Source organism: Amblyraja radiata, chromosome 38 (assembly GCF_010909765.2).
Source record: "Amblyraja radiata isolate CabotCenter1 chromosome 38, sAmbRad1.1.pri, whole genome shotgun sequence".
NCBI classification, from domain to species: Eukaryota; Metazoa; Chordata; class Chondrichthyes; order Rajiformes; family Rajidae; genus Amblyraja; species Amblyraja radiata.
In genome coordinates this window covers 16179442-16201775 of record NC_045993.1, presented here as the reverse complement: position 1 = coordinate 16201775, position 22334 = coordinate 16179442, and the positions used below count along the sequence as shown (strand labels likewise).

Below are 22334 nucleotides of genomic sequence, written 5' to 3'. Positions count from 1 at the left end.
CAAGACCCTCTTCTATGTCTACAAAGCCCTCAATGGGCTTGCCTCCTCCTACATTAAAAGTCTTCTCACCCACCACTCCACCTCCAGATCCCTCAGATCGGCCGACTTGGGGTTGCTGAACATCCCGTGGTCTAGGCATAAGCTCAGGGGCGATCGACCGCGCCTTTGCGGTTGCAGCTCCTAGACTGTGGAACAGCACCCCCTTCCCATCAGAACTGCCCCCTCCATCGACTTATAGAAGTCAAGACTAAAAATGAATCTATACTCCCAAGCCTTTCCTGACGTCCACTGAGCGAGGGCTATATGTATATATGTGTGTAGTTTGTTTGTTTATACTATTCTTATAACAAATGTAAAGCACTTTGGCCAACGAGAGTTGTTTTTTAAATGTGCTATATAAATAAATGTGACTTGCCAACTCTCACCGACGAGAGTTTAGTTCAGTCTGAAGAAGGGTCTTCTCTCCAGAGTGGCTGCCTGTCCCGCTGACCTACTCCAGCTTTATGTCTAACTTCAATTTTAAGAGTTCAGTTTCAATAAAAACCAGAGTGCTGGAGGATCCCAGCGGGCTAGGCGCCATCTGTGGAGGGGATGGATTAGGAGTTGTTTGGGGCCAGGGTTCTTCTTCAGTAGGAAGGATCAAAGATACAAGAGCAGATACTGGTAATTTTACTGCAGATCAGGCATGATATTCTTCCGATTTAAATCGTAATACCGATTTTATTGTTTTCTATTTTCAATTTTTTGTGCCTGATTATTTGGCGGCCCATCAACCGGTAAATTTAAGGAAGGGTGCGTCCCGCCGGATTCCCTTAAAATTCCCATCCTAATCAATCCTAAAAATAAATGAATAACTGTGATATTAGGTCATCATAGCCGTGCAAACACAAAGTCTGTAGTGCCACCAGACACAGTCCACAGTAGATAATAGTTATGTGGTTAGTGTTGTGCAGTGTTCAACTCTCTGGTGGAGGCTGAGGAGAAGCTGATCTTAAATCTGGAGGTCATGGTCATGTCATAAGGTCATAAGGTCATAAGTGATAGGAGCAGAATTAGGCCATTTGGCCCATCTAGTCTACTCCGCCATTCAATCATAGAAACATAGAAACATAGGAAATAGGTGCAGGAGTAGGCCATTCGGCCCTTCGAACCTGCACCACCATTCAATATGATCATGGCTGATCATCCAACTCAGTATCCTGTACCTGCCTTCTCTCCATACCCCCTGATCCCTTTAGCCACAAGGGCCACATCTAACTCCCTCTTAAATATAGCCAATGAACTGGCCTCAACTACCTTCTGTGGCAGAGAGTTCCAGAGATTCACCACTCTCTGTGTAAAAAATTTTTTTCTCATCTCGGTCCTTAAGGATTTCCCCTTTATCCTTAAACTGTGACCCCTTGTCCTGGACTTCCCCAACATCAGGAACAATCTTCCTGCATCTAGCCTGTCCAACCCCTTAAGAAATTTTGTAAGTTTCTATAAGATCCCCCTCAATTTTCTAAATTCTAGCGAGTACAAGCTGAGTCTATCCAGTCTTTCTTCATATGAAAGTCCTGAATCCCAGGAATCAGCCTGGTGAACCTTCTATGCACTCCCTCTATGGCAAGAATGTCTTTCCTCAGATTAGGAGACCAAAACTGTACGCAATACTCCAGGTGTGGTCTCACCAAGACCCTGTACAACTGCAGTAGAACCTCCCTGCTCCTATACTCAAATCCTTTTGCTATGAATGCTAACACACCATTCGCTTTCTTCACTGCCTGCTGCACCTACATGCCTGCTTTTAATGACTGGTGTACCATGACACCCAGGTCTCGTTGCATCTCCCCTTTTCCTAATCGGTCACCATTTAGATAATAGTCTGCTTTCCTGTTTTTGCCACCAAAGTGGATAACCTCACATTTACCCACATTATACTGCATCTGCCATGCATTTGCCCACTCACCCAACCTATCTAAGTCACCTTGCACCCTCCTAGCATCCTCCTCACAGCTAACACTGCCCCCAAGCTTCGTGTCATCCGCAAACTTGGAGATGTTGCATTCAATTCCCTTGTCCAAATCATTAATATATATTGTAAATAGCTGGGGTCCCAGCACTGAGCCTTGCGGTACCCCACTAGTCACTGCCTGCCATTCAGAAAAGGACCCGTTTACTCCTACTCTTTGCTTCCTGTCTGCCAGCCAGTTCTCTATCCACATCATTACTGAACCCCCAATACCGTGACTGATCTATCTCTCTCTCCTAACCCCATTCTACTGCCTTCTCCCCATAATCTCCAACACATGTACTAATCAATAATCTATCTATCTCTGCCTTAAAAATATCCACTGACATGGCCTCCACAGCCTTTTGTGGCAAAGAATTCCACAGATTCACCACCCTCTGATGAAAGAAATTTCACCTCATATCCTTCCTAGAACTTGTTTTTCAGGCTCCTGTACCTTCTTCCCAAAGATAGCAACGAGAGTGAGGCCAGGGTGGTGTGGATCTTTGACGATATTGGTTTTCTTTATGAGGTTTCATCTCCTGTAGATCCCTTCAACAGTGGGAATTACGGTTCTAATTCAAGTTGAATTATTGTTTTACCTGTCGCTGGTAACCAGGGTTTACCCTTCTGCATGGGAACATTAGCAACTATTAGCTCAAATCAGTTTCAATAAAGGGGTTGAAATTCAACAAACTGCAGAGGCTGAAAATACAAATTAAAGTAGATCAGCATAATTCTCTGACTCTCGGACAGTATTGTCGACATCAGGACACCTGGAATTAAATGTCCACACAGGGCAAAGTTGTCCTGATGTTTACATCATAAAACCAGGGTCACATATTCCACAACCAGTTGTCATAGACTCATAGTCATAGAGTCAGGAAGTCTCTTGCTTTCCTGATGGGAAACGATGCAGTAATACGAAGCCAAGCTGTTTATTTTAGTTAGAAAACCTTTGTTTCTGGTAACTTGTAATTGAGGAGATACAAATGTTAATTTCCGTCTTTTCCAGCAGTTAGGAAGTGTTGATTCCATTCTGTCCTCCTTAGAGACCAGTTTTAGAATATTCAAACTATTTTTTTTCCAATTTCAGTAGTGTTCAATTTTACTTGATTTCTCGATTTTTATTTATTTATTTTTAAATTCTTCTTAAAATGAATCAGGCCCTTTGGCCCAACTTACCCACACCGGCCAACATGTCCCAGCTACACCAGTCCCACCCAATTTCGAGCAAGAGTCAAGAGTGTTTTATTGTCATATGTCCCGGATGGGACAATGAAATTCTTACTTGCTGTAGCACAACACAATATGTGAATATGTAAACACGGCACATAGCGGGGGAAGAGAAAAGTTCAATAAATGACAAACATTCTACTTTTCTCCTTATCAGACGTCTTTTGTCTTGTCCCACTTTTGTCCTTTTTTGTCACCATTGTATAGTATAGTATAGTATATCTTTATTGTCATTTTCCTGAGTACTCACATACCCAGAGGAAACAAAAAAAACGTTGCTCAACCAGTGTCCATTGAGTGTGCAGTAAAAAATAAATAGAAATCAAAATACATATATCATGAACAAATGAAACACTCTACTCTCTACTAAACATCAACAGGTGTTCCGATCGGCAGCGGCACGATAGTGGCTCTGCTGCAATGTGTCCAGGTTGGTGGTTGGTGCGTGATACTTTGGCAGGGGGCAAAGTCCGTTTATCAGTCTTATAGTGGTTCCTTTTCAGCTCGATCTTGGTCTACCCACCTTCCAGGGGCGGAAATCCCAGGGGGGTTGGGGGGGGGGGGGGGGCACACGTCCCTCTATATTGAGAGGTGGGGGTCGATACCCCCCCCCCCCATTTTTTGTAATCTGGATTTTAAAACCCGGTGAAATTTCCGCTTTCCGCGAGACAGTGGGGGTGGGACTGATGATCGAGGGCGCCGATTGGACGAGAGAGACGTCGGTCAGCAAGCAATGGGGGCGGGACATGATGATTCAGCGCGATCATTGGAGGAGGGAGGTGTCAGTCAGAGGCGGAAGTGGGGGGGTGGGGTGGGACATGATAATTCAGCGCGGTGATTGGAGGATCAATCCCGGCTCTCCGGCATGTCCCCCCCCCCCCACGGGTGGCCAGAGACGTCGGGAGTCACACGGGAGCGGTGCCCCCAGGCCCACAGCCAGCGCAGAGAAGCAGCGCTAAACCCAGCTCAACTCTGCCTGTCCCGCCAGGTTAACCTACAACCCTGCCTGGACTTACAGGAAATATGGCCAGCGCGGAGAAGCAGCGCTGGTGTTCCGTCAGTCCAGGCAGGGCTGTAGGTTAACCCGGCGAGACAGGCAGAGTTGAGCTGCATTTAGCGCTGATTGAGCCTCCGAAGCCTTGAGCATGTGTGAGTGTGCGCATGAAATTTGTGTCCCCTGGTCCCGTCCATATTTTGATAGCGATTTCCGTGCCTGCCACCTTCCAATCAAATCCTCCTCACCTCTATCAACTTCCCCTCCCTCACCTGTATCAGTGGCTGTCAAAACCTGCCAGGCTTTTTCCTGCCTCCACTCATCCAGATTTCCTCACCCCCCCCCCCCCCCCTCATTCACACAATCAGTCTGAAGAAGATCCTAAACCAAAATGTCATAAATTCATGTTCTCCATAGATGCTGTCTGTCCTGTTAAGTTACTCGAGCACTTTGTTTTATAACCAGCTTATGCTGTTCCTAGGATGTCAGGACTTTCATATGAAGAAAGACTGGATAGACTCGGCTTGTACTCGCTAGAATTTAGAAGATTGAGGGGGGATCTTATAGAAACTTACAAAATTCTTAAGGGGTTGGACAGGCTAGATGCAGGGAAAAAAATTCCCGATGTTGGGGAAGTCCAGAACAAGGGGTCACAGTTTAAGGATAAGGGGGAAATCTTTTAGGACCGAGATGTGAAAAACATTTTTCACAGAGAGAGTGGTGAATCTCTGGAATTCTCTGCCACAGAAGGTAGTTGAGGCCAGTTCATTGGCTATATTTAAGAGGGAGTTAGATGTGGCCCTTGTGGCTAAAGGGATCAGGGGGTATGGAGAGAAGGCAGGTACAGGGTACTGAGTTGGATAATCAGCCATGATCATATTGAATGGCGGTGCAGGCTCGAAGGGCCGAATGGCCTACTCCTGCACCTATTTTCTATGTTTCTATGTTTTCTATGTTCCCTGTATCAACGTTAATTGGAGCTACTGTAGAGATGGTGGACAGCTTCAAGTTCTGAGGCATCTATACTGTATCATCAGCAACCTAACCTCATCACTTCACTATGATGCGGTGATCAAGATGTGCATCGGAATGTTTACTGTCCTTTGTGCCTGAGAAGATTTGGCATGTCCGCAAGGATTCTCTCAAACTTCTAGAACTGCGCTCTGGAAGGTATTCTGACGGGATGCATGTCAGCTCTGCCCTTGACCACCTGAACCTACAGAGAGTGGTGAACACCACCCAGCCCATCACAGGCTCGTCATTTCCTTCATCCAGTCCATCTTCATGGTGTAGCTGGTTTACACCGAAGATAGACACAAAATGCTGGAGTAATTCAGCGGGTCAGGCAGCATTTCTGGAGAAAATTAATTGATGATGTTTTGGGTCGGACCCTTTTTCAGACTGAAAGGGACTTTTTGGCCTTCTCTATCTTTCAGTCTGAAGAAGGGTTCCAATCAGAAACTTCATATCTTCTTTTCCTCCAGAGATGCTGCCTGGCCCGCTGAGTTATACTCCAGCATTTGGTGTCTATGTTCAGTGTAAACCAGCATCTGCAGTTTCTTTCGACACTTACGAACAACTTGTTCGTCACGACTATCAGGTTCCTGAACCAATCACTTCTTCACACTAATTCCCTGGAGGTGCTGTAACATATTCTACCTCATATGGTTACTTTATATTGTACTGATTTTGTGCTGATTTCACTTGTTTGAGTAGTTATTAGTTTAGTTTAGTTTAGAGATACAGCGCAGAAACAGGCCCTTCGGCCCACCGAGTCCATGCCGACCAGTGGACAGTAGCACACACGGGACAATTTACACCAAGCCAATTAACCTACAAACCTATACATCTTCGGAGTGTGGGAGGAAACCGAAGATCTCGGAGACAACCCACGCAGGTGACGGGGAAAACATACAAGCTCCACACAGACAGCACCTGTAGTCGGGATCGAACCAGGGTCTACGGCGCTGCATGCGCTGTGAGGCAGCAACTCTACCGCTGCACCACCGCGCCACCCGCCAATTGTTGAATTAACAGTTACAGTGACTACACTGTTATCAAATGATTCAGCCAGACCACGGTCCCTCAACTACCAGCCTTGCTCTATAAGGGACGAGCAGGGGACGGCTCAGTGGCTCCCCCTGCAGGCAGCTGTCCACTGGGTCATGCAATAGGGTCTGGAAGGGAGGATGGTGGTGGGGGAGATGAACAAACACATCAGGGAGTCATGGAGGGGGTGGCCACTACGGAAGGTGGATAGCGGTGGGAGGGGGACATGTGATGGTGGGATCTGGTGCTGGTGGAGATGATCAAGGATGGAGTGACCAACTCGCTGGAGTTTAGAAGAATGAGGGGGGACCTCATTGAAACGTACAGAATAGTGAAAGGCTTGGATAGAGTGGATGTGGAGAGGATGTTTCCACTAGTGGGTGAGTCTAGAACTAGAGGTCAAAGCCTCAGAATTAAAGGATGTTATTTTAGGAAGGAGATGAGGAGACATTTCTTTAGTCAGAGGGTGGTGAATCTGTGGAATTCAGTGCTACAGAAGGGTGTGGAGGCCAAGGGAATATTATCAAGGCAGAGATAGACATATTCTTGATTAGTACAGGTGTCAGGGGTTATGGGTAGACGGCAGGAGAATGGGGTTAGGAGAGGGAGATAGATCAGCCATAATTGAATGGTAGAGTAGACTTGATAGGCCGAATGGCCTAATTCTAATCCTATTCCTTATGACCTTCAGGATGATGTGCTGGTCAGCAAGGAAGCTGGTGGGGTGAAAGGTGCAGAGCTGGGGAATTCTAACGGTGTTCTGTTTGAGACGGTGGGGGGGGGGGGGGGGGCTCAGAGGAAGTGTGGTTGAGGGCTCCATCGACCACAATGGAGGGAGACCACACTTCCTGAAAAAGAAGGTGCTTTGCGAATAAAGATAGACATAAAAAGTAACTCAGCGGGACAGGCAGCATCTCTGGAGAGAAGGAACGGATGACGTTTTGGGTCGAGCCCTTCTTCAGACTGGTCAGGGGCAAGGACAACGAGAGAATATGGACGATGATGTAGAGAGATAATGAACAATTAATGAAAATATGCAGAAAAGCAACGATGAGAAAGGAAACAGGCCATTGTCAGCAGGTGTTAGCTGTTTGTTGGGTGAAAACGAGAAGCTGGTGCAACTTGCGAGGGGGAGGGATAGAGAGGGAATGCTGGGGTTACTTGAAGCTGGATAAATCAATATTCATACCACTGGGCTGTAAGATGCCCAAGCGAAATATGAGATGCGGTTCCTCCAATTTGCCTTTAGCCCCACTCTGACAATGGAGGAGACTGAAGACAGAAAGATCAGTGTGAGACTGGGAAGGAGAATTAAAGTGATCGGCAACTGGGAGATCAGAGGAAGAAACAGCGTCCAAACAAGGCACAAAGTAGGAAGAGGTGTGGTCCTGGTATGTGGGAGTCATTGTGTTGTACTAAAAGTTAGTGGATAGTTTGCCTCCTAAGATAGTCATGGAGTCTTATGGTCTTTGGCCCAACTGTGCTATCCATGTACTGTCTAAAGATCTTATGGGAACTTGAGTGGTAACATTTTCACACAGAAAGTGGTGGGTGTATGGAACGAACTGCCAAAGGGGGTAGTTGAGGCTAGGACTATCCCAACGTTGAGAAACAGTTAGACAGGTACATGGATAGGCCAGAATTGGAGGGATATAGACCAAACGTGGGTAGATGGCTCCAGTGTAGATGGGGCATATGGGTCGGAATGGCAGTTGGGCCGAAGGGCCAGTTTCCATGCTATAAGACTCCATGAATATCAGGAGGCAAACTATCCACTGACTCCCGCTGGTGTAACAGCGGGAGAACTTCCTCACATTGGCCTCGCCGTGAGGAGATGACTCGCGGCGTTACTGCAGCGCTCTGTGTCCCGGTCCGGCCCGTGTTTGTATCTCTGTACAATCGCCACTTCAGCCAAAGGCCCAGCATCTCCTGGAATATTCCCCAAGCCTCTGTCCGGTGTCGGTGACCGGGACCTCGACGCCTCCTCACCCTTTGACCGTTTCCCACGATGACCCAGTAACAGATGCAGCCTCTCTCCCCCCCCCCCCCCCCCCCCCCCACGCGCACACACACACATACGGTCTCAGCGACTGGAGCCGCCCACTGGGCCGGGGCCGGGACATGTCCTGGAACAGCTCTCCCCTCAGTCCGCGCTGCCCCGCACACCGAACCCTGCTGTACACGGTTCCCGCACCCAGCACGGGGCATAGAATCGCAGTGATACCGTGTTGAAACAGGCCCTTCGGCCCACCTTGCCCGCACCGGCCAACATGTCCCAGCTACACTAGTCCCACCTGCCCGCGTTTGGTCCATATCCCTTCAAACCTGTCCTATCCATGTACCTGTCTAATTGTTTCTTAAACAATGGGATAGTTCCAGCCTCGACTACCTCCTCTGGCAGCTTGTTCCATGCACCCACTGCCCTTTGTGTGAAAAAGTTACCCCTCATATTATATTGAATCTTTTCCCCTTCACTGTGAAACTGACAATCCTCTCTCTGCCGCCCCCAGACCCGCGTTCCCCAATGGACATTCACACAGCAGGGAAAAGGGCCCTTCGGCCCACCGTCTCTGTGCTAATCCTCGTGTTCCCACTTACACTCATAGTGCAATCCTGTACCCCCCCCCCCCCCTCACTCCAACAACTGCCCCAGATTCTTCCCCGCCCACGGTCGTGACCCCGCAACCCGCACAGGGGCCGGTCGTTCCCACTGACCCCCCTCAGTCCCCGACCCTCCCTCCCCCGACCTCAGAGTCACCGAGTCGTACAGCACGGACAACGGCCCTTCGGCCCAGCAAACCCACCGCCACCTGTGCGCCAGTCTACACGTCCCACCTGCCCGCACCCCTTAGCCCAGAGCCGCCCACCGCGCCACCACATCAGTGAGAGTAAAAGCAACACAGGGGACTGGCTGACTGACTGGTGTTGAGACATTTATTGAGTTCAGCAGGTAAACAGATGTATGAGCTGGTGTCCCTTCCAGGACTACTGACCAATCAGCTGCTGAGCTGGAATCCGCTGGAAGACGGCTGATCAATCAAGGTCGACCTGGGATCCACTCAGGGACTTGACCAATCAGCAGCCCTGGAATCTGCTTGAGGAGATTGACCAATCAGCTGCCGATGCTGGGATCTACTCGGGGACGATGGACCAATCATCATCCTACCAGGAAGCGGCTGAGGGACCAATAGGCAGCCCTGGGATCCATTCGGGGCTATTGAGCAATCAGCAGTCGATCTGGGATCCATTCGGGGATTTTTGACCAATCAGCAGCCCTGGGATCCACTCGGGGGCTATTGACCAATCAGCAGCCCTGGGATCCACTCGGGGGCTACTGACCAATCAGCAGCCCATCAGGGAGCGGCTCCAGACCTACTGACCAATGACCAGGCGGCTCATCATGGTCTTCAGCCACTGTTGCCGCTGCACGGCCGCCAGGAACTTGTTCCTCTCTCGGAAGGCCACGTCATCCGCCACCACCGTGCTCCTCCGCACCGCCTGCCCGCTGCTCACCCCCGCACCCAGCGAGGGGCAGCTAGGGCCGGGCATGACACCGGGGGCAACACGCTCCATCAGCCCCCGCTCCCCGCTCACACACCTGCAGGGGGAGGGACAGAGAGACAGACAGAGAGGGATATGTTCCTGCACAACACACACCGGGAGCTCACGGACCCTGGGGCAGTGGCTGTGGGCAACACTCATGTACCATAGAAACATAGACAATAGGTGCAAGAGTGGGTCATTCGGCCCTTCGAGCCAGCGCCACCATTCAATATGGTCATGGCTGATCATCCAAAATCAGTACCCCGTTCCGTCTTTCTCGCCATATCCTTTGATTCTGTTAGCCCTAAGAGCTAAATCTAACTTTCTCTTGAAAACCTGCAGTGAATTGGCCTCCACTGCCTTCTGGGGCTGAGAATTCCACAGATTCACAACTCTCTGGGTGAAAAGGTTTTTCCGCATCTCGGTCCTAAATGACCGACCCCTTATTATTAAACTGTGATCCCTGGTTCGGGACTCCCCAAACATTGGGAACATTTTGCCTGCATCTAGCCTGTCCAATCCCTTAAGAATGTTATATGTTTCTATAAGATCTCTTCTCATCCTTCTAACTACAAAGCCCAGCCGACCCATTCTTTCATCATATGTCAGTTCTGCCATCCCGGGAATTAACCTGGTGAACCTACGCTGCACTCCCTCAGGGCAGCTGGAGATCAGGAGGAGGGAACGGGGCTCTTGAAGGGCACCGAGCTGGGTCAATCCTCGCGGCCTGATGAGATCCATCCCGGTTATTGAGAGAGGCCACATAGAAGATTGTGGGCGTATTGCCAATATCTCTGCATCTTCACCAGCCACACGCGAGGACCGAGAGGACTGGAGAGTGGCCTCATCATAGGGTGAGCCAGAGGATGAAGATGCCATCTGGGGTGACTTGGTCTTTTGGAATAAGAAGTGACTTACTCATAGACGGCAAAGCGTTGTATTGGCATGGCGATATATATGTGTGTATGTGTATGTATGGATGTGTTTATATATATATATATATATATATATATATATATATATATATATATATATATATATATATATGTATAGAAAATACACACACACACACTAACACATACACATATATATATAAACTTAATAGGATCATATATATTATACATGATACATATATGGGAAGGAACTGCAGAAGCTGATTTACACCGAAGATAGACACAAAATGCTGGAGTAACAGTGGGTCAGACCGCATCTCTGGATCGAAGGATGGGTGAGGTTTTGGGTTGAGACCCTTCTTCAGACAATGCAACCTTGACCAATCTCTCCTTATAACATTCAACCTCCCTAAGTTACTGTATATATATAGTGTGTGTATACAGACACACATATATCTATAATACACGCACACTCGTGCATATAAATATTTATATAAACAGTCACTTTGGGAGGTCGAATGCAACAAGGAGCGATTGGTCAAGCTTGCATTGGCTTTTGTGAGAGATCGGAGGTTCAGACATAGATAGGATAGACAGTCAGAACATTTCCCCCAGGGTGGAAGTGCGAATTACCAGAGGCAGTGGGAGGGGCAGCGTTTACGTGAGGTGTGCGGACCTCTCCCTCTGTCACTTCCTGAATGAGCCCAGCTCCCGGCCGCTCCGTCCCGATCCCCTCCCACCGACGCCCAGTGAGACCCCGCGCCGGGTGTGGGTCGCCCCGGGCTGGGGTAGCGGTGGAGAGGGGGCTCGGGGGACCACTGTACCTGCGGGTGTGTCCGGCTGATGCTGGAGCGGGCCCGGTGCCCGGGGGCGGCACACAGCTCAGGATCAGCGCTATCAGCAGCGCCCGGCGGCAGCAACAAGCCTCCATCACCTGCGGGCGGACAAGAGACTCAGTATGAGTTCTTCACATGTTTAAATTATAATGTTTTATTTTTAAGTGTCTACTGTACAGTATATCGTGTTGTTACTTGCGAGCAAAGCACCAAGGCAAGTTCCTTGTGTGTATAGAGGGGTTGCACGTAAGGTCACTGGGTCATAGGGCTTGACGCACGGAGCCGCTCAATCCATCTGGAGGACATCCGGTATATGTTATTAATGCAAGAAACGCGTACTTTCCTATCTGTTAAAAACAGCCAAAATGTTAAATTTTTGCGCTGTAAAAAAACGTGGAAGTCGGGGTAAGTGTGAGAGACATGTACCCAACTTCACAATTCCAAACGTGAAGCGAAATGAAGGTAAAGAGAAGCGAGAACTGAAGGGACAACAGCAGCTACAGTGCTTGGCGAACATTGGCTGTGCAGATATCGGAATTGAAAATATTGGGAATTATCGCGTTTGCTCACTGCATTTCATCAACAGTAAGGCCTTATTTGTGGTATTTCTTGATTCCTTTGGTATCCAAAAAGTTTCAGAAGTGGTAAATCTGGCTGTAAATTTCGCTTCAGTCGTTTTCTTTTTGCATGTAAAATCCCACTTGAGAACCATGTGCGATTTTAAAATTTTAAATGTTTTGCCTTAGTTGATGAAATGCAGTGAGCAAACGGCCAATGTTCGCCAAGCACTCTGGCTGTTGTTGTCCCTTCAGCTTTCGCTTCTATTTACCGTCATTTCTCCTCATTTTTGGAATTCTGAAGTAGGCTAAATGTCGCACACGCTTATCCCGATTTACATCATTATTTACAGCGCAAATATTGACAATTTCGGCGGGTTTTAACGGGCCCGCTACGCTGGGGACCTGCAGTTCATCGCGTGTACGTGGAGCGTAGCAACAGTACGGGTCATGGGTCGTAACCCGACTGCCGTGAAACCTCCCTATACATTCTAGGCTAATAACATGTATTCAGTTCAACTCAGGCGGCGGCAGAGACAGGGTAGGTCGGGGCCGCACCTCGTGTGACCCGGGGATTGGAAATCTCCAACTTGACCCTCCACAACCGGTACCGGCACCCTTTCACCCGGCACCCACTCACCCGGCACCCGGCACCCGGCACCCGGCACCCACTCACCCGGCACCCGGCACCCACTCACCCGGCACCCGGCACCCACTCACCCGGCACCAGTTCACCCGGCACCCGGTACCAGTTCACTCGGCACTCGCTCACCCGGCACTCGCTCACCCGGCACCCACTCGGCACCCGGCACACGGCACCCGGCACCCGGCACCAGTTCACCCGGCACCCACTCACCCGGCACCAGTTCACCCGGCACCCGGCACACGGCACACGGCACCCGGCACCCGGCACCCGGCACCCGCTCACCCGGCACCCACTCACCCGGCACCAGTTCACCCGGCACCCACTCACCCGGCACCCGGCACCCGGCACACGGCACCCGGCACCCGGCACCCTTTCACCCGGCACCCACTCACCCGGCACCCGGCACTCGCTCACCCGGCACCCGCTCACCCGGCACTCGCTCACCCGGCACACACCCAGACACCGAGACTCAATCCCCGCACCGACACTCTCCACTATCCAGGAACAGAGCGCGTTGGAACAACAGACCAACACACACACGGCATCTTATCTCCTGACACACACAACACAGACCCACACACATCGAACATCGAGTTTTAAAAGGGGACATGTGGGGGTGGAGGGAGGGAGAGGGGGAAGAGGGAGAGGAAGAGGCGAGGAGGGTGAAGAGTAGAGGAGGGGAGGGGAGGGGGGTGAATAGTAGAGGGGGGGAGGAAGGAGAGAGGTTGAGATGGGCGAAGGGATGGAAGGGGCTAGGGGGAAGGGGGAAGGGGGGAAGGGGACGATAGAGATGGGGGAGGGGAGGAGCGAGGTAGGTGTGGGGAAGAGTGAGAGAGGGGGGAGGGGGAGAGGAGCGACGGGGAGGGTGGGAGAGTGAGAGAGGGGGCAGCAGCGGCGATCAGCACCATCTTCAGCTGGAGCAACCTGTCCAATTCCTCCCTCATTCTAGCTGCGACCTCTCGGGCAAAGACGGCGGTGTTTTTCGGGGTGATCTCACCTTGTGGTCTTGGCGGCCCGGCTGTCGCCACTGTCAGTTAGTCGCAGGGAGTCCCTGTTAGTGAGACAACTGCCGCCCCACCCACAGCGGCCGCTTTATATCCGCCGTCTTGTATCCCCCTGACATCAGCGGACCTGCCAGCCAACGACATCTCGTCAAGGTACTGCTACTTTGAAGAAGTTCTCCTCCTCTCACTGACGAGAGTTCTGCAACTCCCTCTCTCTCTCGCTGCCCACCCTCTGTGATTCCTCCCGCTCCCCGGCTCCACCAACCCGGACTCCCAACCACAGCCAATTGTGTTTTCTCGCTGCTTGCCCGAACATCATCTTCTACCCCGGAGATTTCAACCCCGGTTTCACACTTCCCAGTTTATCTCGAAGACAAAATGCTGGAATAACAGCGGGACAGGCAGCATTTCTGGAGAGATGGAATGGGTAACCCTTCTGCAGACCCGAAAAGTCATCCATTCCTTCTCTCCAGAAACAATGCCTCGACCGCTGAGTTACTCCAGCGTTTTGTGTCAACGATGTACACAAGTATCTGCAGTTCCTTCCTACACATTCTCAGTTCCCCGTGGAGACGAACAGTCAAAGGATCTGCGCAAGGATTTGTTTTATATAGAAATGATTTGGATATAAATGTAAATGGGTATCAAACTTGGTAGAAACAAGGAAATGCTGGTTTACGCAAAAGGGTGTAATTAAGGGTTTGGACACGCTAGAGGCAGGAAACATGTTCCCGATGTTGGGGGAGTCCAGAACCAGGGGCCACGGTTTAAGAATAAGGGGTAAGCCATTTAAAACGGAGAGGAGGAAACACTTTTTCACACAGAGAGTTGTGAGTCTGTGGAAATCTCTGCCTCAGTGGAGGCCGGTTCACTGGATACTTTAAAGAGAGAGCTAGATAGGGCTCTTAAAGATAGCGGAGTCAGGGGATGGGGGGGGGGGGGGGGGGGGGGGGGGCAGGAACGGGGTCTGATTGGGGATAACTAGCCATGATCACATTGAATGGCGGTGCTGGCTCGAAGGCCGAATGGCCTACTCCAGCACCTATTGTCTTTTGTCTATTGACACAAAGTGCTGGAGTATCAGCATCTCCTGACAACATGGATAGTTCACATTTCGTGTTGGGACCTTTCTTCAGACTGGTTGCAGGGTGGGAGGTCGAATATAAAGGGCAGGAAAGGGTCAGCATTGATGAAGAGAGGGGCCGCTTTGGGTTTCACCTCCAAAGCTCCATGAAACACAAATAGATAGAGTAGGCATACGGTCTATCTGGGGCGTTAGAGACCCGGGTTCGATCCTGACCACGGGTGCTGTCAGTACGGAGTTTGTACGTTCTCACCGTGACCGCATGGGTTTTCTCCGGGTGCTCCAGTTGCCTCCAACACTCCAAATATGTGCAGGTATGTGCAAGGTTAATTGGCTTCGGTGATACATGTAAATTGTCCCCAGTGTGTAGGAGAGTGCCGGTATAGGCTGGTCGGTGGGCCGAAGGGCCGGTTTCCATGCTGGCGGTGGAAGGGGATGAAGGCGAGGCCTCTGTTGAAGACAGACCCTTCCACACCAGAAAAGGGGAGGTCAGGGGGGATGGTGAAGACATGACAAGGGTGGGGGTTGGGGTCAGAGGATGGCCGGGGAATGGACAAAGGCCGAGGCAAGATCTGCTGGGAGGGATGGTGGGTGTTCAGAGAGGAGGGGGACTTGAGGACTAATGTATGGGTGGGATGTGGTCGTGGTACCCCCCAGCATAGTCCGGCCACGTGATGTGAGAGTGTGCATCGTGGTGGCTGCGGACCTGGTGCTGAGCCTGGATCTCTAGTGAGGCGACGGCTCCGGTCCGCTGGTGAGCGGTGCCCGTGACCCGTACCTCAATGCCTTCTCTCCCCAGAACCCCTTTGACCGGTCCCCCCACCCGGTCTGAGAGACCCCGGAGCCCGCTAGACCAGGGCCGGGAACCGCTCTCCCCTCCTTCCTGTCCCGGCCGCGCTGCCCCGTTCACCAAATCTCGCCTAAAGTATTATTTTGTCGGCATTATGTCTGGCACAGACGCTGTGGGTGGAAGGGCCTGTTCCTGGACATTTCTATGTGTTATGTTCTGTGGTTTATTTATCTAAAGCAGCGGTTCCCAAAGCGGGCAGTACCGCCAGCTGGAGGTTGTGGGATTACCACAGGGGGGCTAATGGGGTGGCAGGGGACAGGCGGGGGACGGGGAATTGGGTGGCTGTCCGCACTTGCCTTACGACTGGGCAGTTGTGCGCTCCACCGCCCTTCTCTATAAAACCGCGAACCGTTTTCCTAAATAATAATAATAATAATAAATTTTATTTAATGGGCGCCTTTCATACATCTCAAGGACACCTTACATAGTAATCGGAATAAAAACATATAATCGGAATAAAACAAGTAATTAAAGACATCACAGTGACACAAATTAAAAACAGAATTCAGTCCAAAAACAGAAAATCAAAAACACAGTGTGAAAATAGTAGTTTTAGTTTAGTTTAGTCACGGTGGCGCAGCGGTAGAGTTGCTGCCTAGTAGAGCCCCTGTCCCACTTAGGAAACCTGAACGGAAACCTCTGAAGACTTTGCGCCCCACCCAAGGTTTCCGTGCGGTTCCCGGAGGTTGCAGGTGGTTGCCGGAGGTTGCAGGTAGTGGAAGCAGGTAGGAAGACTGACAAAAACCTCCGGGAACCTCGCAAAGAATCCAGAGGTTTCCGTTCAGGTTTCCTAAGTGGGACAGGGGCTTTTACAGCAAAATGCAGCGCCAGAGATCCGGGTTCGATCCCGACTACGGGTGCTGTCTGTATGGAGTTTGTACGTTCTCCCCGTGATCTGCGTGGGTTTTCTCTGAGATCTCTGGTTTCCTCCCACACTCCAAAGACGTGCAGCTATATAGGTTAATTGGCTTGTTTAATTGACTTGATAAAATGTTAAATTGTCCAAGTTGGCGATATGCAGAGCAAAGATCCTATAGCTCCGCTATAGGATCTTTGATGCAGAGTACTGCCCTGCCGACTACAACATTCAGAAGGTTCAGAAAGTTTAGTTTAGTGATACAGCGCCGAAACCGGCCCTTCGGCCCACCGAGTCTGCACTGACTAGCGATCCCTGTACACTAACACTATCCTAGGGACATCTTACAATTCTACCAAGATAATTAACCTACAACCCTTTGTAATGTTGGAGGAGTCCGGAGCACCGGAGGTGACGGGGAGAACGTTCAAACTCCATACAGACAGCACCCGTAGTCAGGATCGAACTCGGGTCTGTGGCGCTGTGAGGCAGCAACTCTACCGCTGGACCACTAAGCCGCCCAGTTCCACTGTTCCAATTTCCTGAAACTTTGCAAAGTTGCTCCTTGTATTTATTTAGGATTCGTGCACAATTATTATCGGAGTAACAGTCTAAGCGGCATTGTTAACACACTCACACTTGTCATTGTTGCTAAACCGGTGTGTTCTTTCATAAGAATTGTTACTAACTAGTACTGCACATGAGTCCCCACCTCTGATTTTAGTGGGTCCTGCAAACTGCTATTCTGAAAAAATGCTTATTATGGGGTAGGGTAGTGTAGGAGATGAGGTTATGGAGTCGAGGGGGCGATGGTCCGATGTAGTTTGGACTGAACCTGTCCTATCCATGCACCTGCCCGTGTATTGTAAACCTTGTTATTGTATCCGCCTCTTCCACTCCCGCCGCGTCTAGTTCCACACACTCAGCATCCTCAGGTTCCTCTTTAAATCTTTTCCCTCTCACCATAAACCTTTGTCCTCTGGGTTTAGCCTCTCCTACAGAGGAAAAGGCAGTGCGCATCCGACCTTATCTATGCTCCTCGTGGTTTTATAAATGACTTACTGAGGTCACCCCTCAACCTCCTGGCTAAACAATGCCAGCCAGCCCAGTCTCTCCTTATAAATGGTCCCCAGTTCCAGTAACATCCTGATGAATCTTTTCGGCACTCCCCCCTTTCCAACTTGGTGAGAGCTTGAGACGGAGACAGAGGGAGCGGGGCTGTGGGCGGGACAGGCGTGGACTAGAGGGACAGAGTGGCCATGAGTTTAACATCACCCTTGAAACGTCGTTTCCCGCGGTGATCTGCTGCTCAGAAATTTCCCTTCACAATATCCTGCCAACCTTGCACTAAACGGTATTCCCTTATCATGTATCTATACACTGTGAACAGCTCGATTGTAATCATGTATTGTCTTTCCGCTGACTGGATAGCACGCAACAAAAGCTTTTCACTGTACCTCGGTACACGTGACAATCTTGACCTGCATTCCTGTCTGTGTGGAGTTTGCACGTTCTCCCTGTGACCGCGGGAGAATGTGTGGGTTTGCATACTTCATTCCTTTAAATTGCCTGTAGTTTCAGTTCAGTTGAGTTTATTGTCACGTGTGGCGAGGTACAGTGAACAGCTTTTGTTGCGAGCTAAACGGTCAGCAGAAAGACAATGCATGATTACAGTAGAGCCACAGGAAGTGTATGAGAATGTAGAGTAACTCGGAGTGCCAACGGGTCATCGCTGGTCGGCGTGGACTCGGTGGGCCGAAGGGCCTGTTTCTGTGTTGTATCTCCAATAAAACTATCCCTACATTGTCCATCAACCTCCTGCATCCAGGCAGCTCTGGTCAGTGGTGTCGATGTCAGCCCGGATTTGGAATAACTCCACCCGGACTCGGGACCCCAGTATCCACGGACCAGCGGATAGGAACTGCACCAGACAAGGTCACGGGTCGAGACCCTTCACACTACGTGTAGGAAAGAACTGCAGATGTTGGTTTAAATCCTTGCCTTCTTTCCTGAGATGCTGCCTGTCCCGCTGAGTTACTCCAGCTGTTTGTGTCTATCTTCTGTGTAAACCAGCATCTGCAGTTCCTTCTTTTCTAATTGTGTTTTACATTAGTCCTGTTTTTTGTACAGTATTTCTCCTTTTCACTGTCTTGTGTAACCTGTGTAATGTGTGTATAAGATGCGTTCAGTGTGTGTCATAGAAACATAGAAAATAGGTGCAGGAGTAGGCCATTCGGCCCTTCGAGCCAGCACTGCCATTGTTGGCTCATCATCCAAAATCAGTAGCCCGTTCCTGCTTTCTCCCCACATCCCTTGATTCACAATCCTCCCAATATCCCTTGATTCGTTTAGGCTAAAGAACGAAATCTAACTCTCTCTTGAAAACATCCAATGAATTGGCCTCCACTGCCTTCTGTGGCAGAAAATTCCACAACTCTCTGGGTGAAAAATGTTTTTCCTTATCTCAGTCCTAAATGACCTGCGTCTATAGGGTGATTTCACGAAAGGTCACTGGATCATAGATCCTCACACACGTGACCACAAAATCCAACTGGGGTACAAGCGTCACTTCCGGTACATGTTATTGATGCTGAAAACGCGCACTTTCACATCCGTTAAAAACCGCGAGAACGGCCCGTTTTTGAGCTGTAAATAACTGTGCCAGTCGGGGTGACCGTGAGGCACAGTTATCTTACTTTACAGTCCAGAAGATAGATAAAAACGAAGGTAAATACAAGAGGGAGCTGAAGGGGCAACAACAGCGGAAGTGGTTAGCGGACATTCGCCGTGGAGATATAAATATTGAAAATATCGGGAATTATCGCGTTTGCCCGCTGCATTTCATCAAAAGTAAGGCATTATTGACGTTTTATCTTTATTCATTTGTTATATGAAAAGTTGTAAAAGTTGTTGCACGTGCGTGGCGTTCTTGTGCACGTTGTTTATCCTGCTCACAGTGGGTGCCCAATCAGGATTGGTGACATCATTCCATGCTGCAAGCTTGTCTGTTATTAGATGATAAATAAATAAGTAGTTTGGGTGATTGTGCAGGCTTTAAACAAGAAACATTGAGAAATATATTTTGGCAAATAATTAAATGTCCTGATTTTGTCCAATTAACAGCTGACAATTATCCCATTCCTTAGCTTGCATCTGAGTAAAATTTATTTCAAAACGCATTGATAGTTTACGATTATTTAAATGGTAAATGTAGCTTAAGAAGCATTTTCATTTTGCATGTTAAAACCCACCTGAGAATCATGGGCGATTTTGCAATTTTACTGACGGATTTTTCACTTTTACAACTTTTTATATAACAAATGAATAAAGATAAAACGTCAATAATGCCTTACTTTTGATGAAATGCAGCGGGCAAACGCGATAATTCCCGATATTTTCAATATTTATGTCTCCACGGCGAATGTCCGCTAACCACTTCCGCTGTTGTTGCCCCTTCAGCTCCCTCTTGTATTTACCTTCGTTTTTATCTATCTTCTGGACTGTAAAGTAAGATAACTGTGCCTCACGGTCACCCCGACTGGCACAGTTATTTACAGCTCGAAAACGGGCCGATTTCGCGGTTTTTAACGGGTGTGAAAGTGCGCGTTTTCAGCATCAATAACATGTACCGGAAGTGACGCTTGTACCCCAGTTAGATTTTGCGGTCACGTGGGTGAGGATCTATGATCTAGTGACCTTTCGTGAAATCACCCTATAACCCTGTGACGCTGCTGGAAGCAAGATTGTCATTCTACCTGTACCTCCCAGTATGTGACAATGAACTCGATTACACGTGATTCCCTCTCTCTGGTCGGGAGAGTCCGGGGCTGATTCCCAACCCTGGCCTCAGAGTCGGGGTTCCCGCCCGCGGGATGATTTGGGGGCCAAAAGAAAGCGACCATCCGCGCCTGCGCAGTTGGGGAAGCCGGTGACGCATTAGCGATGCAATATGACGCATCTCTCCGCGCGCGCGCAGTGGCCCCGTGCAGTCCCCACACTCAGTGATCGCCTCGACCCCTCGTGTCCAAAGATCTTGCTCGTGTCTACTCTGGGTTAGTCGTGGAATATGGCGTTGCTGGAGGGGGAGTCTGGTTGATATCCTGGGTAGCAAACTACACACGAGACCGTTCTCCCATCGCCGGGCGGGAGCGGGAACGACTGGCAGCGGCCGTAACCTCGACACCAGACGCCGCTCCGGCCCGGCCTTTGCCTCTCCCGCCGCGGAGCCCACTACACCCTCCCCCCCCCCCACGGACCCCCCCCCCCGCTGGGCCCACGACCTCCCCCACGGACCCCCCCCCCCCCACGCTGGGCCCACGACCCCCCCCCCCCCCCCACGGACCCCCCCCCCCGCTGGGCCCACGACCCCCCCCCCCGCTGGGCCCACGACCCCCCCCCCCCACGGACCCTATTTCCCCCCCCCCCCCCCCCACGCTGGGCCCACCACCACCCATGTGTCAGTTGGAGTTGGAAGATCTCCTTGGTGCAGGGAAAACCAAAGGTTAGGAGAGGGAAAACATTATCACCAATTTTATTCAGAGCTAACTGTGATTCTTTACGGTTAAAAACTAAAACAATTCGACAGGATTTTCTGACTAGATTTTCTGACTTTTTGGTGTAATTGAATTGCGTGCATTTTGGTATCAAAATCAGCACTGTACAGTATCTCCCCCTTAAAGCTAAGTTACAGAGGTGTAAATCAGCACTGTACAGTATCCCCCCTTAAAGCTAAGTTACAGAGGTGTAAATCAGCACTGTACAGTATCCCCCCTTAAAGCTAAGTTACAGAGGTGTAAATCAGCACTGTACAGTATCCCCCCTTAAAGCTAAGTTACAGAGGTGTAAATCAGCACTGTACAGTATCCCCCCTTAAAGCTAAGTTACAGAGGTGTAAATCAGCACTGTACAGTATCCCCCCTTAAAGCTAAGTTACAGAGGTGTAAATCAGCACTGTACATTATCCCCCCTTAAAGCTAAGTTACAGAGGTGTGAATTAAATCGATAATAATTTTAATTCCCATGTTCAAATTACGACATATTTGCAGATCTACCCCTTCCACCTTATAAAGCACCACTTATTTTAATAAAATTAGTATAAAATATTGGAAAGTTATAAAATATACATTTTAATGGGATCATTATATACAGATGTAACATTTCTATTTCGAGATCAAGGGAGGTGGTGGGGGCAAATATGCGTCAAGTCGATAGCCTAATCGTTAAAGGGTTAAAAGATAGCCTAATCGATAAAGAGCTGAGAAGAGGAATCAGAACTGCCAAGGAAAGGTACTCTGAGAAGTTGAGGAGCAAGTTCTCAGCCAGTGACTCCTCAGTTTGGAAGGGCATGCAAGAAATCATCAGCTATAAGAGGAAAGCTCCCCAATCATTGGACAATCGTCAGCTGACCAATGACCTGAATGAGTTTTACAGCAGGTTTGAAAATCAGAAACGTGAAAATCAGAAACCCCCCCCCCCCCCCCCAACAAATACAGCCAGACCCCAGTCCACAAAGAATGGACCTTGCACCCACTCCTCCCCATTCACCACTTCACACCTGCTTAAGGCAAGACTCCAGTATGAAAAGACTGGACCCTTTCCCACCTAAACCAACACTTCACACCCACTCCCAGCCTGACCTCAGTCTGCAAAGACTGTGCCCTTCTATGCCCACCCCACTCCAATCACCTGCCTGCTTCAAAGTCTCCACTATTGTCCCTGTACCCAAAAAGGCAAGGATTACTGGTCTTAAACACTACAGGCTTGTCGCACTGACCTCTGTGGTCATGAAGACCCTTG

At 49.7% G+C, this 22334-nt stretch overlaps 1 protein-coding gene across 1 annotated transcript; it reads right to left on the bottom strand.

Moving 5' to 3' along the window:
* Positions 1–9199: 9199 nt before the first annotated feature.
* pth2 (parathyroid hormone 2) lies at positions 9200–13796 on the bottom strand. The gene is made up of 3 exons (XM_033013194.1): positions 13742–13796; positions 11530–11639; positions 9200–9867 (listed from the first exon to the last, which is right to left on the bottom strand). The coding sequence occupies exons 2-3, from the start codon at positions 11634–11636 to the stop codon at positions 9642–9644; spliced, it is 333 nt and encodes a 110-aa protein (XP_032869085.1). The 5' UTR covers positions 11637–11639; positions 13742–13796; the 3' UTR covers positions 9200–9641.
* Between the last annotated feature and the right edge of the window lie 8538 nt (positions 13797–22334).

Bases quoted from the DNA above. Each gene is read 5' to 3' on its own strand.
- pth2 (XM_033013194.1), bottom strand. From the start codon at position 11,636: ATGGAGGCTTGTTGCTGCCGCCGGGCGCTGCTGATAGCGCTGATCCTG. The intron at 9,868-11,529 runs GTACAGTGGTCC...CTCCCCCTGCAG, and splicing joins TCAGCCGGACACACCCGCAG to GTGTGTGAGCGGGGAGCGGG.